Source organism: Chaetodon auriga, chromosome 17 (assembly GCF_051107435.1).
Source record: "Chaetodon auriga isolate fChaAug3 chromosome 17, fChaAug3.hap1, whole genome shotgun sequence".
NCBI classification, from domain to species: domain Eukaryota; kingdom Metazoa; phylum Chordata; class Actinopteri; order Chaetodontiformes; family Chaetodontidae; genus Chaetodon; species Chaetodon auriga.
In genome coordinates, this window is record NC_135090.1 from 17,261,357 (window position 1) to 17,282,619 (window position 21,263).

At 42.9% G+C, this 21,263-nt stretch overlaps 1 protein-coding gene across 1 annotated transcript in view; it reads left to right on the top strand.

The window, feature by feature from the left end:
• The window catches only part of LOC143335279 (dolichyl-diphosphooligosaccharide--protein glycosyltransferase subunit STT3B), a 75,731-nt gene that overhangs the window by 31,735 nt on the left and 22,733 nt on the right, over positions 1-21,263 (top strand). The window contains exons 2-4 of the mRNA XM_076754571.1: positions 668-776; positions 7,643-7,930; positions 15,783-15,848. Coding sequence (XP_076610686.1) covers positions 668-776; positions 7,643-7,930; positions 15,783-15,848 — 463 coding nt within the window. The remainder of the gene's footprint in view (positions 1-667; positions 777-7,642; positions 7,931-15,782; positions 15,849-21,263) is intronic.

Here is a 21,263-nt window from a genome sequence, read left to right on the forward strand (position 1 = left end):
GACGGTGCCTCTGAAAATGTACTGAACACTTGCCTGGTCCTCTTTGGCAGCACTCTTCTCAACAGTGTCAGCTCTTTCGTTCTGCTGGTTTGACAGTGTTCCAACCCCCTCGGCTTACCACAGCTACAGTGTGAATCAAGGCCTCTTTGTGGTGATATTCCTTATATTTATTCTCAGGTTTTTTTTTTTTTTTGGTTTATTTGTTTTTTCTTTTGTTTTGTTTTTTTCACGCCACTTTTCCGCCTTTGTCAACCCAGCACATACCAGTGGTTGCAGTTGGAATTATCTGTACAATAAGCAGGCTTTGTTCTCAAAATGCCACAGTATGGGTGAAAGCCTGTCATCTCTCCATTTTTTTTAACCGGGGGCTGACCTGAGAATTGTTGGCATCAGCACAAAGGCTCACATAGTGAATGGAGGCTTTATCTTCCCTATTCTAACAAGGCAAAGTCTCTGCAGCTAACCCATTCAGCCCGCCTTCTGGAAATCTGGGAATAAAATAACCTATTCTTTCCTAGAGTTAAGTGTTTTTTCTTGCTCTGTCAACAACTGCAACATTTCGGCAAAGTATGGTCTATAAATGGAAATTGATGTTCCTTCTCTGTGTGTGGTTGTTATTTTGCCTTATACTAAGCAAACCCCCTCTCTTTTTCATCTGTTGCTTCAGGTTCAACTACAGATCAACACACCACCTCACTACAAACGGCTTCTACGAGTTCCTCAACTGGTTTGATGAAAGAGCCTGGTACCCCTTGGGCAGGATCGTTGGTGGCACAGTGAGTTTCTCCTCAAATTGATGCAGGCTCCATGTTTTACATCTTTGCTAATTTGTTTCATTATTCATCAGTTCTAGGTTATCTTTAGAGGAATACATATTACCTTGCAGACAACATTCTCAAGCTCGAACAGGCTGACAGGAGCACACAGAAATGTGCATTTCAGTGTTCTGACCCTCTTGTTACTCTCCTGGTGCACACCAGAAGGAGACACCTCCTGGGGATGCCATAGTTCTGCTAGAGTACTTTACACTCACATAGGCAATGACAGTGCCTAAGGGATGGAAGACAGTGAGTGTTGGCTTGCATTTCTGAAAAAGCGCAAGATGATGTGCTCCGGCTCTGTGGTTATCACGCTGCTCAGCCTCTTCAGGAGGGCTTATGCAAGGGTGCTGGAAAGGACTCTTGAGCCGATTGATGAATCTCATATTGAGGAGGAGCAGTGCAGATCCCATCCTGGTCATGGAACCTGTTTAATCTTGGAAGAATCCTGGAAGGGTCATGGAGTTTGCCCATTGATTTGTGTTTTTTGCACTAGGACGTGACTTATGACCGTTGCTGGCGTGCCAGGGCCGCTGATACAGTACTTGTTTGACAGAATGAGAGCTGTGTATGTATCCACGGCAACAAGTCAAATTATTTCCAGAAGGCATTGGGATCAGCCAAGGGTTTGCCCTCATTATTTTCATGGTAGAATCTGAAGACACAGCAGAAGCATAGAGGTTTTCCAGTTTGATTGCTCAGGATTGTATCGCTACGTTTTGCTGATGATGTAGCTGTGTCGGCTTAATCAGACCATGATCTCCGCTGTGAGCTGGCTCACTTTGCACCAGACTATAAAGTGGTGGGGACGAGACTCAGCAACTCCCATGTCTGAGGCTGTGCTAATCTGCTAGATTGCCTCCTTCAGCTGGGGAGCAAGTTGCTAGCTCTGGTGGAAGGAGTACAAGTAACTTGGAATCTTGTTCGTCAGTGAGGGTAAGATGGATGATTAGGAAGTCTCCTACATGCCTCCCTATGGAGATAGTCCAGGCTTGTCCACCTGGGAAAAGAACCGGCAGACGCAGAACATGCTAGAGGACTTACACATCCCGCCTGTCATGGGAATACTTTGGAATCCCCCAGGAGGTGCTCGCTGGGACAAAAAAAGTCTGAGGTACCTTGCTTAGTGTGCTGCCATTGTGACCCTAACCTAGTTGTTTCAAAAAGAAAAGGATGGATGGATAGCAGAAGATATAACTGCAGCGTATAGCCAAATATAATGCTAGCAGTACTTCCGTGGTTGTTTTGGTACAAGTAACACAAAATTAGTGTAATCAATAAGACACTCCACACAGATACTAATTTTGTAAAGGAACGTAATACTTTATAATGAAAGTAACTGTTGATATATTACATTTGGAAGTAACTTGCCCAACACTGGCATTCCATCCCTCACTGAGTACAGTCAAGCATCAAATGGCTTGGGGTTATCGGGGGTTAGGCACGGCAGTGCAGGGATGCCAGAGAGCCCTGTAAGCCTCCACTGGGCAGCATGGATTTAAGTCACAATCCAGCAGCAACAGTGAGCTGTTAACTTGACAGATTCCCCTCGGCTGCCATGGCCTCCCTGTTTACCAGAAGCAGTTGTGAAACATTGACCCTTTTCAGTGAAAAATACAACATTCCGATTCCACGCAATTTATCTCCCATTTCCCCTGCCTCCCCTCCTCTGTGCATCCCTTCTCCCAAACTCATCTTCTCAGCCCTGCATCCTGTAAGCTGTGAGGCCTGTGCGAGTAAAATGCCATTGGCCGATCCATCTCCCTCTCCTCTTTAACAAACCCACCTGCCTTCTTTCTTTTGACCACCTCCATGGACCCACCACGTTTGTACTCTGAGCTGTAATTGCAGTGGCTAATGATGCATCAGGACTACATAATCCATGTCCTCTGTGCCGAATAAATGTGGAAATGTCTCCCTACATGATTCCATTATTGGGGCCAGCTGAGAGGCTGGGATAGAGCCTTGCCCTGGGTGCCTGAAGTGTGACTCTTTCCCTTCTCACTCTTTCTTTCTTCCTATCTCTGCTTGGTGTAAACTCAGTCCTACAGGCTGATCAGAGAGTTGCTCTGCACAGTTGAGACAGTGAGGCATGTTAATGTTGTGCATTGCTATCAGATGTCGTTATCATTACAGCATAAGCAGATGGTGCAGGGCAGGAGCTGTAGCCACGCTACATGCCGATGTTTGAATTTAGCATTCACTACGGCATAAGAGGCACAAGGAATTGGGATCCAAAACCCATCCATCAGCATTCATCTGTCATAAGCAATTACCATCAGCCACTGGTAATTGCATATGACAGGCCTAGCTTGTAATAATGAATGTGCTCGGTACATTACAGTATGTGGATACTTGGTAAGGCCTTGTAGCCACAGAGTGGAAGCTAAATCTCATGATTAGACTGGTAATCGGAATTGGAAGGCGTATAGTTTAAAGTTAATTTTCATGACATTTGGAAGATCCCTGGGCTGCAAAACGCATTGTCTTTTGCATACAAACAAGCCTACAAAGCAAACAGAGTTTACATCTTTCCCTTGTACACTTGTATTGATATTTCATGAATGTATGAGTAGAAAAAACAGCAGAAAATAACTGCAGAGTTATTCACACACATTCATTTGAGGAAGATTATAGCAAGTTGTGCTCTCTTCTCAATTGAATTTCACATAAATGTCATTTAATTTCCCAGCTGAGCATTCGATCAAATATTTTGAATTGATCAGCAGAGTGTCCACAAGCTACACCAATCTGCAAACACAGGACATGCAAGAGCTTTGCTATTGTGCAGTGTGACAATAGGTGCTGTGATGAGCATCAGTATAATACGTAATTTCCTCCCGAGCAGAACTGCTGTCTATCTGTAGATTGTTTTCCTTTATGAATATTAACTTTGTTGCTCTGTATATCAGTTTTTCCACGAGAAGGTCTTACATCTCAGATTCAGATTAAGCTCTCTGCACAGTCCATGGTTTGAACACAAGAAATAAGTGAACTGAAAAAACATAAGATGAAACAATATACAATCACTAAAAAAGCTTTTCAACAAAAGGCGCTATATAAAGGCTATATGATTTTGAGATGTTAAGCTGAGCAGTTATAAAGAGAGTGAGCGGCCGGGATATGTCTTGCACTCTGTCCTTCCAGTTACCGTACAATTACGGTGGTTATATTGCCCTTGCACTTGCATCATATATTATTATTTTGAACAGTCACATGTTAGTGTACACCTGTTTTTTTTCTCAGCAAATTCAGTGGAAAGACCAAAATGAAAAACAAAGTGGATCCTCTTCTGTGTGCAGCCAAAGCTTGACATAGCTTATTCCTCTGTGCCATTGACGTCCATTGTTATCCAAAAACTATTACAAACATGTCCATGAGCCGCACTGTTGCACCAGGTGACACATTTCTGTCATTACCATGAACAAGGCCATTGCCGTTCATTCTGAGTTGATCCCTCATGCATATTTTGTCTAACTCACCAGCTGCGTGTTAACCCACGGTTGGAAAAAATCCCCCAAAAATTAAACTATTTGCTCCTGTGTGAGTAACATTTGCTGAAAATCATTGTGCCCATCTGTCATAGGAAATTACTGTGGCTTTTTTGAAAATGAAACTGTGTGTTTGGGAGCAGATGTTTTTTAAAGATTTACATCTTCAAGAAGAACCAATGGGCTTGAGGCTGGGAGCCACAGACTGTTGGTGTTGGTCATTTGATTTGTTTGCAATAGAATATATCGAATTTTGCCCACCTTGTTCTGTAAAAGGCGACATCTGTTAACAACCCACATTTGACTTGAAAGAAGTTTACTGCCAGATGGTTAAGTCACATCCTGCCTTTTAGGGTTCACGGGCATTTTAAATAGCATGTGGGTGGGTCATTCTGGCCGCCATGGTAAATGCAAATGTGTCCTTATAACATGCAAATCTATGCAAAATGCAGCAAGATCTAGGAATTGATGCATAGAGAAGATCTGACAGAGGCACTACAGAGGGTCTACCTGTTGGCTCAGTGATGGATCCATGTCCATTTCACTTTTAACTGCTGTGTCTTTATACGAGAGGCTGAAGTGGGATCGGTTGGCAAAATAATCTGGTGCCTTGCTCAAGGGCACCGTGATGGTAGTTGCTGGAATAACAGAAAGCCACTCAGGCTAACTGTCAAAATCCCACATGACTGAGCTCGATAATTTTCTGAGCACAGACAGGCAGACAGGGAAGAAGGGCATTTAGTTTACACCCACACTGCATTCAGAATCACAAAATGAGTGTGTAAGAGCTCTTATTTGCATCCAGCCTATGCTTTTAAAACATGCAGGGGTGTGGACAAGTGCTAGGTTCACCTCAGTCTGTTTCATACCCCACAATGCAGTTACCAATCCATGACCTTTGTTTAGAAAACTTAAAATAGTTTATGAATTACAAAGTTACAGTCCCTCCTAGTTTTCAAAAAAACCTGTCTTGACATTTTAACAATGTCAGTCTCATGTGGAGTGGTGGTCTGTGACCCTCGTGGCTCCAGGTGGAATTCATAAAACCACCTTTGCTCTATCTGATGGCGGTGACCGAGACTCTTGTCTGTTGCGTTCAACCTTTTGCCTGCCTGCACTCACTTAAACACACCCTTTCAGCCTCTATACTTCACTTCGTCTTCTGTCTCTCCAGCTTCTTCGTCTTTCATCATCTCTCCTCTGCCGTCTGCCTCTGCCTCTCTCTAATGTCTTGCTGTCTTTTCTCACCTCCTTTGTGCCTTCATTCTGTGCTCTCATCCTTATCCCCTTTTTTTTTTCAAATTCAAAATCAGACAGATGATCCTGACAGTCCTCATTAATTGTGTATGATAGCGTTAAGTCTCTAAGCACTCAGATGGGTCACACTGTTTGGAAGACAGACGAGTCGATATCAGTTAATGTGACACTTTGGTGCCTTTATGCTCAGGCCGGTCCAGCTGCCCTCTCCCTTTTTAGTTCCCCTTTCACTCCCACCCTCCCTCTGTTCCCCAGAGGACGACTGTCAGTTGCTCTTTCTCCTGAGCCATAGATAAGGAATGGAAGGCTTCTCTAATGTGACAGTCCATAACAACAGTGGGCTGTCAAGCCAATAAACCACTCTTTGTTGGCATAAGGACAATGCCTCAAGTGCATTTTTGGTAACTGCTTTTGTCAGTTCCAGTTGATGATATTTTCATAATGAACAAGCTACATAATGCATTCTTGAATGTCGATATAGAGAAAGGTGTTGATAAATTATGCACAAAGATTTGTCTCCATCAAGCTCAATGCAAAATGTACTTGGCTATGATGAACAATCTCCATCATCTTCACAACATTTCGGGGACCTGGACACTACCACAGGGTTCAAAATGGCTAATTATTACAAGAGTGGTTCTGTAAATGGCAGGATACCGCTCCATTAGACATAGTCCAATCTTCAGAGCCGAGAGGCAAGACATGGTTGATTTTCACTGAAGTAGATTGGTTGATGAAGCTTAGGTCTCGTAGGCGCCAGCTAATTAGAGACGTGAAGACCTGAGTTTATTAGCGGCAAGGCAAAGTGCATGGACTGCCGCTGCAGTGAAGACACATCAGGGATATCACTCACATGTTAAACATAGCCAGTGTGCTGCACAGGGCCCTAATTGGATCTGCTCTCACGTAAAGACAAGGCCTCGCTTACTCATTCCTCAGCCTCCACTGAGTGGAGGCTTTAATTCATTCTAACGTCCTGTTGAAGGACGTCCTAAATGACAACAAATTTGGTTCCATATTCTCAAATGTCACTGTCAGATGAAGCAAGCTATTCAGAGAGTACACCTTTGGCTCGGGGAAATGGCTGATGACCATTTTTCACTATTTTCCAACCTTAGGCAGTACACATCAACAGATTAATTGATGATGCAAGTAATGGTTGGTTGCAGGGCCCACTGTTGGTCCGAGTCTTAAGGCAGATTTAGTTCACTTTAGTTATATTTAGGACTGCAGCTAACAAATATTTTAATAATCAGTTATTACTTTGATTAATCAATTAAAAAAGGAAAAAAATAGCAAGTATGTTTTATATAACTTCATATATTTCAAAAAACAAAGTTTATTCCTCGTCTTATTGCACGGTGCTCTTTCAAACAACTTGGCAAGGCAAGTACAGACAAGGCCACTACAATAAACGAAAATGAAGTTAACTGACTGGACATTGGACATGCAGCCATGCACTGAAAATAAAAGGGAAATGTAACCAAGATTTAATCAGACAGCGCTCAAGTTTCTGTTGTGAAGGAATAAAGGATTCACTTTAAACTGTCTCTGACTAATAGCATGAAATGGAGAAGAAACAGAAGGCATTTCTGTTTCCCTGTTCCCAGTCAGCACTGATGAAGTGACAGGTGGTTGTGATGCAGCTTTCGTTTGTGAGAGCTGTCTAGCAGTCGGCGGTCACAGTGTTCTTCAATGTGTTTGGTCACAGTAGCTCTCGATGGCATAACATGCTCTGGCTGTAGGTACTGAACTAGTGCTTTGAATCCCTCGATGTCTGCCACAATGATTGCCAGCATATGGGTCTCAGTCATACAGCAGAAGAACTGGGTGATGGCCCCAGACCGAAGTGCATCACAATGTGTGTATTCAAACCTATAAACCGACAGAAATCTTCTCTGTGGTTAACTGATTAGTTCAAATAAAAGCCTGTAGCTGATCCATGTTCCTCCTGTAAAGCTCAGAATTGTTCTTATCTCTGTCTAAAATATTTTTAACTTTCGTGCTTCGTCTCTGGCCTGACCCACCCTTCATGCTTTCTTTGTTCTCTTTCTCTCTCCTTGCCCCCTCGCTCAGGTGTACCCGGGGTTAATGGTGACTGCTGGCCTCATCCACTACGTGCTCAACCTGCTCCACATCACGGTCCACATTCGTGACGTGTGTGTCTTCCTGGCACCGGTGTTCAGTGGTCTGACCGCTATCTCCACCTTCCTGCTGACACGGGAGCTGTGGAACCAGGGTGCAGGGCTGCTGGCGGCCTGCTTCATCGCCATCGTCCCTGGATACATCTCCCGCTCCGTCGCTGGCTCCTTTGACAATGAGGGCATCGCCATCTTCGCCCTGCAGTTCACCTACTATCTCTGGGTATGTACACAGAAGAATCTTACTGTACATGAAAATGTAACCATGTAATTAACATGTGGACATACACCTCTGGTATTAGGTTCATGGTTATTCTAATGTGACTGTTTCAACTTGTCTTTGTGCTCACTCTTAGGCAGCTTATATCCAAATAGTGAGGGCTCAGTCTGTTGTTTTTAAGGAAGAGGCCTTATGTAGCCAAACAAGTAGCCCAATCTGCTTGGCCTGAGATGTTCAATTATCTATCCAGACCCTTGAAAGGCACACCAGTCATCTTTCTTGACCATTTGGAGGCCAGGAAATGGACTTCTGCACTGTAAAACCCTCACAGTCAGATGATCTTGAATTGAAGAGGTCTTGGATTCAAGATTGAACAGCCCTCCTCCCAATTTACTTTCCTACAATGCACAAAGTAAATAGAGCAGGTTGCGCTCTCTCCAGAGCTGCTGACCCTTTTGGGTTTCCACCATCAAATGAGTTCGACAAGGTCAAACTTATTTTATATGTAACACATATTTTCCCACTGTGATTAAAAACCTAATTTGTCGAGGTTATCCTTGATCTGCGAGGCAGACCTTGACAGAACACAGAAATTCCAATATGAATACAGCTTGAATGTTTGCAGGAACTACACTGCAAAGAATTTCTGAAATGGTCGTCCACAGCAGGTGCAAGGAAGGAGCTTTTCAAGCTGCAACATGTCTGAAACAGACTTTTCACTGAACCTCAGTCTGTCCAGTCTTTTCAGTTGCATCAGCAGCTACCTTACTGCCCCGCAGCTATCGTCCTATGAAAGCATTTCGTGTGTGTGTGTCTGTGTGTCTGTGTGTGAGAGGGAGAGAGAAATTGAAAAGCTCTGTTTTGCAAACAGTTTTATCAGCATCCCCCTCTTTCTTGTTATTGGAGTTGACCTCGACAGGTATTGAGTTCTTCCACTCAGTATTGAGCTGTATCCGTTCAGTGATACAAACTATAATACTCAGGAAAGGATTTATGTGAAAATGAAAATGTGGAAAGGAAGCTTGAGATGGAGAAGAACTCAGTATTTCCAGCTAACCAGGTAATGGAGATGGAAGTAATCAGCTTCTTAAAGGCACTAATAGATGCAGCAAAAAAATAAATAATAGAAAATAGAAGAAAAAATGAAAATGACAGTATAAATGAATGAATTACTGTATGTAGGCGTCGCTGGATGCTACCAGTATTTTGAGCATGTTACATTTACGTTTGCATTTATTCATTTTACCTAAAGCGATGTACAAATGAGATACAATTTTGGGGGAGGTAGAAAAGGAAAAGGCATGTTAGGTAAGTACTCTTGGAAGATGTAGGCAGAGATTCTGCTGACCCAGTCAAGTCTGATGAATGATAGTTGTGGGACCGCACAGGAGAAGAGGTTGGATTGAGATTTCCTGCCTTGCAGTGATGCTGGGACTTCTTTGTACTGAATGTGGTGAACCAGATTGCTCATAAACCTGAATGAGGGGATTCAGGTAGATGGGTGCCATGCTACTGGCCACTCTGTGGGCGAGAATCACTAACTTGAACTTAATGCGAGCACCAGCAAGGATCCAGTGGAGTGGAATGAAAAGTGGAGGGACAGGAGCTGTTTTTGGCTGGGTGAAGCCCAGACTGGCTGCCACATTTTGAACCATTTGCAGAGGTTTTACTGGGCATGCAGATAGCCTTGGACTTGAAAACCATGGATTTCCAAAGTCAGTGTTCTCTTTTTTTCATGAAGAAATACAATAAAAATGAATAGATGTTGGCATACTGTTAAAACTGCTCTTGTTTCTGCTGCCGAGAAATTGCAAATATTCTAAATGCCTAAATAGCACTGCCTTTCATTCGAGCACTGTCAGCATATTTCTTATTTATACAATATCATGTCATGGTGTCTATAAAATTCATTTCTATTAACAAAGTTGTCTCATGTTCCTGTAGACTGGCGCAATATAATATGAAAAGGTTAAACTGAAGCAATTACCTTCATCATTGTGAAAGAATTTTACACCAGCACTGTTAACCTGCAGCAGGAGCAGGTGCTAAATGAATATAAACATTTGGTGAGTCCGTAGTTTATATTATAGATTCAATCAATGTAAAAGAGATCAAGCAAAAGACTTAATTGATTTTAAGGTAGTAATTTGCAAGTAGCAGCTTTACAAAGCTGAACCTGCAAGGAGCCAGCCACCCCCATCTACAGGGCCCTCCCCCAAACATGCATGCAGCAATGAAACCCCTCACCCCTATTGCACAATATTATATTATTATTCTTATTTGCGTCACTCCTGCAGCTCAGTGTAACTTGGCAATGGACATTACTTTTTTTTTTTTTAAAGCTTGGAGGCTTTTTGCATTATCTAGAAACTGTTATTACATGATTTGATGCTGCAATCCTATCAGAACCAAAGGAAACTCATACAAATAAGCCACATGTCTCATTTATTGACCAACTGTAGCTGTGTCGTTGTAGGGAGGCTTATCATTCTTGGCTGGTTCACATCAAGTGCACAAGAGTTGCAGACAAGTAAAACCCCAGTTTTATTTAAACTACATTGATTATTCTTTTCATTATACCCGCAGCGTTCAAACAGGACCGCCTGCAGCTCTTAAACAAAATACCCCCTCTGCTAAAAGCAGAGCACGACTAACAGGAGTCCCACATTTATGCAGACTTTTATTTGGAGGCACCACTGTGGTGCTCATCAGCATTCGGGATAAATGTTCACTTAGCTGATAGTTTGGTGAGCCAGTTGCTGCACAGCACACAGTTGCAGATTCAGGTTACTGTTAAGCCTGAACTATCCACACAACAAATGCACAGACATGATTGTCAAAGATCGTCACCTGATGTTGTTCACATTTCCTGTGAGTGCATAAAGATTTCTCTTTATAAGGGCCTTCTGATGAAACATAGAGTTGTTGTTGATTCTGCATAACTTCATCTACATGCTGCTTGGCAATTAACAAATGGAAAGGAAGTTTTTACACGACAGTTGGAAGTGAGAAGCAGCATAAATATTTTGTATTGTACTTTTTATTTTGCTTTCCATTTTTAATGCAAATTTGCCATTCAGTCTTTTCTGTTTCCAGGTCACTATATATAATATATTATTATTGTATTATTATGAGATTTACATATATAATTTAACTGTCATTTGAATTGTCAGTGGAAAAGTCGTACAGAGGCACAAATTTGCTGAATGGCAGCGACGCCCCACGTTAAACTGCCTGTCCTCATCCAAGGGTGTTTCAGTAAATGAAAAGAGAAGAGCTCTCATTATGCATGCCATAGGCGGCTGGTAATGGTGGCTCGTACGCTATTTGTCCAATTTTTATTTTACCTTCAAGGTGTAGATCTCTTTTATGCTCCAGTGTAAAGACATGCTGCACGGTGGAGGCTTTCATCCAGGTAGAAGTAGTGAAGCAGGTATTTCGTCATGCCATGCCTCACTGCTGTTTGTTACAGCATAACAAGCTTGGCAGTACAGTTGCCGCCGGGTTGGAAGGGACCCTTTTATCTGTCCAAGGATTCAGCCATTCCAGTTTATGTCACTTTGTCAAATTGTGCATGGATGCATCTCTAAATGCGGTTTCAAGGTAGTCTGAGTCACTAGGCTCGAGTGTGTTTGATGACAGCTCTATGGCTCTTTTTCGAACTCGCTCGCTGTCACTGATCTGGCAATGACCTACAGTTTAGTGTCCAGGTGGCTGGCTGAGCACGCCTGTTGTGTCTACAATTTAAGTCCCGATATAACACGATTGGCATCATGTCTGTACCGGCTCAGCAGAGTGAAACCAAGCAGCTGATGGTGTCACTCACCGGGAGAGTTGACATCCTCAAACATATAGTGCATATCTGGGAGCCAAACATACTTACAAACAGACAAATAAACAGAAATGTGTATTATTCACCTTTTTATAGGCATAGCATTTCCACCAACATGCACACATTTGTAGACTATAGTCAGAAAGGAGCATATATTGAACATTTTATCAAAAACAAAGGACAGTAAAACTGACTCCCAAAACAAGATAATTTGCTCTGCTAATTTATATTTGAATTCTGCACAGAAAAAGCCAGAAATCAAAGGAAAGTCACAAAGGTTTGTCGAGATGTGGCATATTGAGAGAGTTGGGCAACAAGAAACACAAACTGTGCACAGTGCTGCAGCTGTAGATGCAGTGCACAGTGTAAAAGGTGAACTTCACGTGAACTGTCTCAGGATCTGCAGTGAACTGAATTGAACTAATACTCTTTACTCTAAAAGAATACTTAGAAATAGTTCATTTTGCCATTTTCAGACAGATTTTAAAGTGATTAATATAAACTAATACATTTAAGCAATTTTTTTTATTTTTCTGCAGGACTCTCCAAAAATCATCATTTAACTTTTCAGGGCTCACCGTAACCATGTCTCTCACACCGGGACATCTTAGTCTCCTGTCCATTATAATGGCCTCCTGTCATCTCATGCATATAATCAGTACATCTCCAAGTGAGGCAGGTGCTCCTCGCAGCAGTCATCACTGCCTGTTAAAGCTGGTGTGAGTCATTCTGGAGAAAGATTGTTGATGTCGCCATCTCTCCTTCTTCACAATGTGATTACACATTAGCATGCCAGATTTACCGTCTCCCTCGATCCCCCGGTCCCCTCTCCCCTTCCCCGTGTCCTGTGCAGGAGCACGAACGCCACCTGTTGCTGATTGGATGGAATAGTGTCGCGTGGCTTGATCCGATCCTTGCAGAGGCAGGACTGTGTACAAAAAACAGATTTTTTGTACACAGAACGGACAGCTAGTGGACTGTGAGGAGATATTGGCTGAATATCAAATCCAGCAAATATCAACAATCTTTCTCCAGAATGACTCACCCTACCTTTACGGTGACGCGTCATCAGTGAAGCAGTGCCGTCAAAAAAAAAAAAAAAAAAAAAAAATCCCCCTCTACTCACCTGCCACCTCTCACGTCCTCTGTTCAATTGGCAAGGGCCTTGAAAAACAATCAACCAGGCCACGCACCACTGCTTCCCATTATCAGTCTCATTTACCCACATTTGTCTTTGGGTCTCTTTCCTCCTCTCTGTCTTTCTTCCATCTCGTCTCCCGTTAATTGTCTTTGTCTTCTTTTGTCCCTGCCATTGTTTTGCTCTTGCCATGTTCTGCTTTCTGTCTCCTCTTTCCTGTTCTTCCCATCGTGCTGTCTCCTCCTATATCTCGTTAATGCTCATTCCTGTCTTCTGCTCTCTGCCTTGTCTCCTTACTCCTCTCCGCCACATGGCAGAAACGCACAGAGCCGTTCTCTCAAGTCTCAGCCCAATCTTCATTATCCGACTCCTTCATTTTATCCGCTAATAACCCATTCAACTGCACTCGCTTAATCTCTGTGTTTACCCCCCCCAACACACACACACACACACACACACACACACACACACACACACACACACACACACACACACACACACACACACACACACACACACACACTCTCTCTCTCACACACACACTCTCACACCCTCCCATAATCTATAATTGAATCCCCTCACACCCAGGAGAGCTGCTCTTTTTAACACCATAGCTCTTCATAACATGAATACACACACACACACACACACACACACACACACACACACACACACACACACACTCCCTTGCTCCACCCCGTGCACCATGCATGCATTGTTATAACAGTAATTCCACTCTTTTTCTCAGTTCACATTTAATTAGCTGGACTGGTATCACACTGTGTAACTTCTGTGTCTTCACAAAGACACGGCTGGGGGGGGGGGGGGCAGTGGAAACAGTGGTTTGAGGCACCAGTTGAACACTGTTTATACATGCCGCCGAATAGACACAACACAAGGCTGCACGCTAGCTTCAGGCCAGCTTGAGTGGGGATACAGTCTGAGGAGAACACAGCGGCTTGTACAGTAACTGTTGTCATCCTAATCTGTCATTATGCTTGTTTTCATTTGTTAACAAAAGAAGCAACATGGAGCCATTTATGGGGAAAGTGTTTTGGTGGCTGCGCCTTTGGCAGTATACCCTCAGTTGCTAGTTTGCTCCAAGCCAATACTAATGCAGTGGAATAAAACAGCCTTGCAATGAATCCTGCCTTCACGGCAGTCAAAATGTTCAGTTTTTGTTGAAAGTGTTTCACAGAGGCGCTGATTCAACTCGATGCGGCGGTTTTTGGTGGTGCTCAATTGTCTCGAATTACGCTGAGAGGTGTTTAGGATATTTTGTCCACCCCATTTATATCAGTGAGGGTACCAGATAACAGAAACACCTCCGAGTATAACACAGTGCGGCCCATCAGCAGCACAGCCTCCAAACTAACCTTGCAGTTAAATCAACACCTTTTGAATTCAGACTCAACAAAAACGAAACATTATCAGCTTTTATGAAGGTCTGATTTTTCGCAGGGCTGCACTAGTCTGAGCTAGGTGTACCTAATAAACTGGCAACTAAGTGCAACTTAGGCCCTATTTGGACAGCATGTTTCAGATGACATTTTAGCCACTGACAAAAACACAGGAGCTAATTCTGTAACAGACAGTCATGTGATGTGGGAGGACCATGTGGCTTTTAACACCAGTGGGCTTCATATTACTTTTAATTTAGAAATTACTGAGAAAATCAATAGTTAAATGCCTCGGCTGTACCCAAGAAAGGCCAGCAGAGACGGAATCATCTGTGGTATGACTAATACAACAGGCCTTTTGACGAGCTGGCAGGGTTTTAGCCTTGTGATGTTTATTTATTTATTTTTAGGGATTGGTAAATCTCATTGGCTGGGGCTTTAGTCTTGGTGTGCCAACCCCAAAGAGCAACAAGGCCCTAAAATATTTATTTTCCTTCTTCCACAAAAAATAGTTCCATCTTCTTAGAGAAGGATAATCAGCTCACCACAGACCTGAAGACAGAGGCAAAGCACTGCTCGAGGACAGTTTATTTTTGTGTTCAGGTATACCTACAGCACGAAGCAGAGTCAGGGTCTGTGTGGCTGGTTGATCGGTGGCTGATCCAGGGGTCTGTCTGTGACGCTCTGCCGGGTATCTGGGTGAGACCACCTTGGTCGAGCGATCACTGATGGCCCCTCACCAGCACTGGTGTGTGTGTGTGTGTGTGTGTGTGTGTGTGTGTGTGTGTGTGTGTGTGTGTGTGTGTGTGTGTGTGTGTGTGTGTGTGTGTGTGTGTGTGTGTGTGTGTGTGCATGCATGTAAGTTTTTATTGTCTCAGTGTGTTTTTAAATGTTTATGTGTACACATGCTGGCTTTATCGGCCCGTGGCGAGGAAGGAGAGCTTGTTTACAAGATGTTTTCGTCGGTCTACTCTGAACAGCTCTCCTCTCATCCTCTCTCACTACAGCTGGCTGTTCCATATCGACTGTGATCATTAAGCTGTGATCATTAAACAACTTTTTAAGATGCACAAAATATGCATATTCGTCTCCTTTTAACCCATTCCAAGGATGCATGTAGAAGTTGGTTTGACACATTTTGCGTTAGTTGCGAAATACATGTCTTGACTTGATTTTAAATCTGGTGAAGCACAATGTAAACACAGCTTTTAATGAGACTCTAGTGTCGCAGCAGTGTGGGACTAAAACAAATAGAGTGAACCTTCAGTAGAGAGGACAGGACAGCCTGCACTCACGCAAGATATGAGACTTTTCTACTGTAATTGAAGGAGAACCACCTCGTCATTATCACAGAAAATGTGCCGCCTTTAGTTTTTAGCTTCCCTGAAACACAACCCATGGGCCAACGTCTTACTTGATGTTGAAGCATGTGTGGCGCACCGCTGTGACTGTTGTGTCATTTTGTGATCTCTCTCTCTCTCTCAGGTGAAATCAGTGAAGACAGGCTCGGTATTCTGGACCATTGGCTGCTGTCTCTCCTATTTCTACATGGTAAGAATACTTCACACACAAACAGTGACACAAACAAGGGTACTTTGTAACCGCTGGCTGGATGAGGCTGATTTGATTAAGCCATCCCTCTCAATTGTAAGTCAGGATCACATTATGACTTTCTGTTCCACTCTACCTTCTCTTCAAACAGACCGAATAACAGGAGAAATGTATCTTCATGTATCCATGTAGGACTTGAATTCTAAATATTATGTGATTTTATGTTTTTACTCATAATTTCTTTTTGAATTATTTTCTTTTGTGCACTGTGCTTTTTACACATCTCTGTTTTTTCTTCATTGTAGATACATGGTGTGTTTTTTTTTTTGTGCTTGTGTTTCTGCTTTGCTGTTTTGTAACCAGCTGCCCTTTGGAGACAAAAACAGGGATTGAGATCACTTGGGTCTGGTATATTTTAGCCTTTTATCAGTTCTGTGTCTGTTTCAGCTCATTGATTCTGGTTCTTATCAAGCCTTTTCCATTTCTTGTCCTGTTATTTGAGCCAGAGAACCAAAACATATTCAAAACTATAATCTCAGTATGTTTCTTGTGCCATAAACAATCATTCATCATAAGCAACAAGGGTGGTTCCTGTAATTTAATATAAATAGTCCTTATTTTTGCATGCATAAAGCACCTTCACAGCTGGAGCTGAAGATGCTGGCACTAACTGACTCTGCAGCACTTTGATTACAAGAGTAAATATGAAAAAGTGCTGCTTTCTCATGCAGTGCTGCAGGAAATGCTGTGTCATGTTAGTCAGACTTCCTTACTGTTATGAAATTATTATCATGCATTGAAACTGTCTCTTGTAACGCTGTAACATAACGTTTGTTAGCTCAGGTTCTGGACTGTGTATTTTTTGTATTTTGTAACTCTAAACCTAAACACACACAGCTGACCGAAACATGAAAGGTCTCTCAACAAATCCCACTTTATATTTGAAGCTAGTTACAAATTCCGTACTGATTCTTAGTAATTAAGCCTTCTCCTGAGTTGATAGCGTTTGGACAATTTTCCTTTGTCCAGCATAGACGTGACAGTGCATGGAGAAAAGGGAGGAGCAGATCAGCCAGTGTTTTCTGCATTATTTATGAATTCAGGCACAAGCCCTTCCGGGGCTTGATGAGAGCGATGAGATAAAAAAGACAATCCAGGCACACTGCCTCAGCGACAGATTGTTTGCGTGTGTGTGTGTGTGTGTGTATGTGTGTGAGGGACCGCGATCGCCTATGAAAATCTCCAGCTTCTTGCTCATTTCAGGCTTAATCTCTGTGGCCGGCAGTGAGACAGATATCAAATGAAACAGATTACCGAAATCCAGCTTCATCGATCACGCTGGGTCACACAGGGGTGGGGCGGCAGAGAGGATTGGAGAGAGGAGTGATGGAAGGATGAATAGAACGGGAGATGAAACAGGATGGAGAGGGGGCAGAGACAAAGCAGTAAAGAGAGGTGTGGAAAGATAAGGGTAGAGGGGACAGAGAGATGGGGGAAATACAGAATGATTAGACAGGGCAGAGAATATATTGTGATGTGTAACTTCTGCATTGTTCTAGTCAGCAGCAATGGGAACATTGGGTCTTCTTTCTCGTTATTACTATTTTCTCTCCTTTACACCCTTTCTCCCCCTCTCCCCAGTGATGTGGATTTCCTCTGTATTGTATCTGCAGCCCACCCACTGTTGCAGATGAGACCTCTAACAGCAAGCAACAAACTAGGCGTATATGTCTCCATCAACACCACCAACCTCCCACCATCTCCTCTTGGTCCTGCACAAAAAGTACCGCATACACTCGTTGACCTGCCCCCACTTTAACCACCCTATCACCTTATGCTGTCAATTTAATCAGGATATAGCTACGTTTTCCCAGGGGGCTTAATTGAATGTGACACTCGTAAAGCAGATATGGAGACAGGGAGGGAGAGATCCCCTGCCTGGATGCTGGCATAATTAGGGAGGGGAGGACAGAGAAGGACAAGATTAAGAAGAGGATCAGAGCAGCAGGACCTACTGATGGACAGCAGCCACAGGGACCATTCTACCTTCCTGCACAGTATCCTCCTTTCATCCCTCCAGGGGTGAGGGTAGAGTGGGTTGAGGGTGAAGCAAGGGGAAAAACAGAGGACAGAGCGATAGCCGATGCATAGATCAACTGCACTGCTCCGTTCATTTCCAAAGCTCTGGCCTACTTTTCTCTCTAAGCCCTCCACGGTCTCCTCTAGCAGAGCTACCTGTAAAGTCAGAGCACGCCAAAAGTTCCTTCACTTAATCAAGTATTGATTAAACGCTCTGAACAAAAGGCTCCTGAAGTAATTCTTTTAAGAGATGTCACTTTGTTTGACGTTTTTGCTATGCTAGCGAGTCGCTCTCGGGCTGTCAGTGGTTGGTGAAATATCTCAGCAATTACATTTTGTACAGATATCCATGGTTCCCAGAGGATGAGGCCTAATGGCGTAGGCAATTGTCTTACCTTTCCTGAAGCCAACACAACGTTGACGTTTGTGGTTTTGAGTGAAATGTCTCAAAAACTTTGAAATGTACTTACATAAAACTTGGCACAGACATTCATGCCCCACTCTGAATGAATTGAAATAACCGGGATTTTCCATCTAACAGCAAAACATTAAACTTGCTAAATATCAGCATGTTAACATTGTCATTGTGAGCACGTTAATGTTAGCATTTAGCTCAAAGCACAGTAAAGCCTTCCTCATGAAACAGCGAGTCACTGCTAATATTAGAGAGGGCAGAGCTGGTGAATAAGCACACATAAACAGAGCAGCATTTATATTCACTATCACAAAGAAACAGAATGATGCCCTACATGAGCACATAGGCAGCCTGCAAACATTTGCACACACACACACACACACACACACACACTCTGAGTAAACCCCTTCTCCCTGCTGCGTTCTTTATATCCTCTTCAGAGCGGGCCCCGAGGTCATCAGATAAGCCCAGTATGAAATGCAGAGAGCGATAACGGCTAAAAGACTTTGCTCCGAACATTTTCTGATTCCTGCCCTCAGCTGTTAGCCCGTGGCTTGGGCAGAGAGCTGGCTGTTAGAACCATAATTTCAAATAGAGCTTGTTAGTGCACACACACACACACAGACACAGACACACACACACACACGCACACAGGTTTGTTTTTTGTCATTGGCATTCATCTTTGCATAGTCCTCTAATGTGACCAGATGGCCAGTTTCTCCCATTCTTATTTTTCCCCCCGTTGATTGTGCGTTCTGCTGGCATGACCGTTTATTCTAAACACCGGAGAGGTAAATCTGCAATCAGGTTGCATTGTAGAGTTTGCTGAATAATGGATGCTGATACCACCTTGACATCGTGTCAGAGTTACTATATTTACTGATCTCTGACTCGAAAATTCAGGCCAATATCTAAATGATAATTATTACTTGGAATCTTATTTTTAGCCATCCTGGCAACGCGGCTCTTGGGTTGGCTCGTCATTCCACCTCTTTGATCCAGACTGAGTCATCCTACCAGCCACTCGAAGTGTTCAGCTCTCCTGAAAGTATCTCAGTATCTAACATGCTAAACTATGATGTTGAACAGGGTAAACATTATACCCACTAAACATCAGTATGTTAGCATTGTCAGTGTGAGCATGTTAGCATGCTGATGTTAACATTTAGCTCAAATCGATGCTCTGCACCCCCAGAGAGAAGCGAGTATGGCTGTTGACTCTTAGCTAGATTCAGTCGGGTGCTAAGCAGCACTAAATAGCAAACACACATGGATGCCATTATGCCAGCCGAAGGCCATTATTGACTCAGTGTTGCTTAACCCTGCTTTAATGCCAATTTGGTAAGTGACATCTGAACTCTGCAAATGATATAACTGTAACAGAACGGTAGATAAATATTCATGTAGTGTGTAAATGACTCCAGTACGTAGAACCGCTGATCTTCTCCATTTTCAGTTGACCTGAACAATTGCAAATAGTGACCACGGGAATTTTTCCAGTCACTGCCTTCCATCCCTCTGACATGGCACTGAGCCTCCTACATTTCTGCCCTGTTAAGTATCCGAAGGGTAAAAACAAGCCTTAAAAATGCTGTTGACTTTGACTCTCTAAGTCAATACTGTGCGCCACGTATACCAGGGAGTCTAACGTGGAGGGATCAATAATTTAAAGAGGCTTTTTTATTAGGTTTACCCTGAAAAACTGTGTGGTTGGTCTGGTTTTTGTGAATGAAATATGCTGCGATTTCACTAACATGTCTATCGATCCACAGACCTTCGTAGTAAAACGACTTTGTGACTTGTCTGTCTTGTTCTTGCAGACACGTGTTCTAATGTAAAGCGTCTTTTGAGCTGCGTTAAACTGCTCAGTGTCAGTGTTGAAGAACACGTCTGACTTGCTCTTTATTGCAGTGACATCGTGTTTAGTGCCTTCAGTAGGTTGCAGTCAGTTTTGGCTGAATGCAGAGGACAAATTTTCTGTTTTCCTGAATGTCGTAAACACTAAGTATTTAAACATGTACATAGCAAGATGTGTCACATTCAGTTTTACAGCCGCAGAGCCAGTAGCCTCGCACTCTGCGTTTTCAAGCGTTATGTTTTCAATTAGTTCCCAGCCAGTCAGCAACAGAGACTCTCTCACCTGTCCTGTATCAATGCCGGGAATGAGTCCTAATTGAAGTCATCTCTGGTATTCATCTAAGTTAGGGTTCACCTGTTACTAATTGGCTGTCACCATCTGAGAGAACAGATGCAAAACGACTGCCAAAAGATAATTACACTAAACCATTCAGCAAGGAACTTAATTGGGAATCTTCTTTCACTCTCCCATAATGTAACATATTAATGCTTTTATCAATTAGACATGATGTGCTCATTTTTCCTGTGATTGCACTCGTGTTATGAATGCTCTTTTCACTGTACTTAGCAGGTGCAGCGAGGCTCTTTCCGACAAGCTGCTGTGAGCAGGATCAGACGATTTTGCATATATGCAAACCCTCGTTTGATTCACTCTCACTCTCCTCTGTTTCACTTTCCAGCTCTTTACATCTCTCCTTTCTCCTTTCCTCTCTCTCTTTCTTCTGTAGTCTTTCACTCTTGGCTTTGCTCCTCTCTTTGTGAAGTGCTCTCACCGTTTCCATTTGCCCTTTGCTGTAGTCAAGTGGAGACAATTGAAAACTTGTCAGTGATGTTTTTGTAGAGTCTTTTTATTGCCCCCCACATCTAGTCTCAGCAGACCTCAAAAACCGTTGAGGTATAATTTTAGTGGAGCTTTTAAAGTTATTGGTGCATCTCACATTTTACACCTAACATGTAAAATATGATTGCCTAGTTTTTATAGATTCTATATAAGTCAGTTTTTTTTATAGCTGTGTGCTTGTGTCTAATGGAGAAAAGGCAGGAAGACGTTTTTACGACTGTTC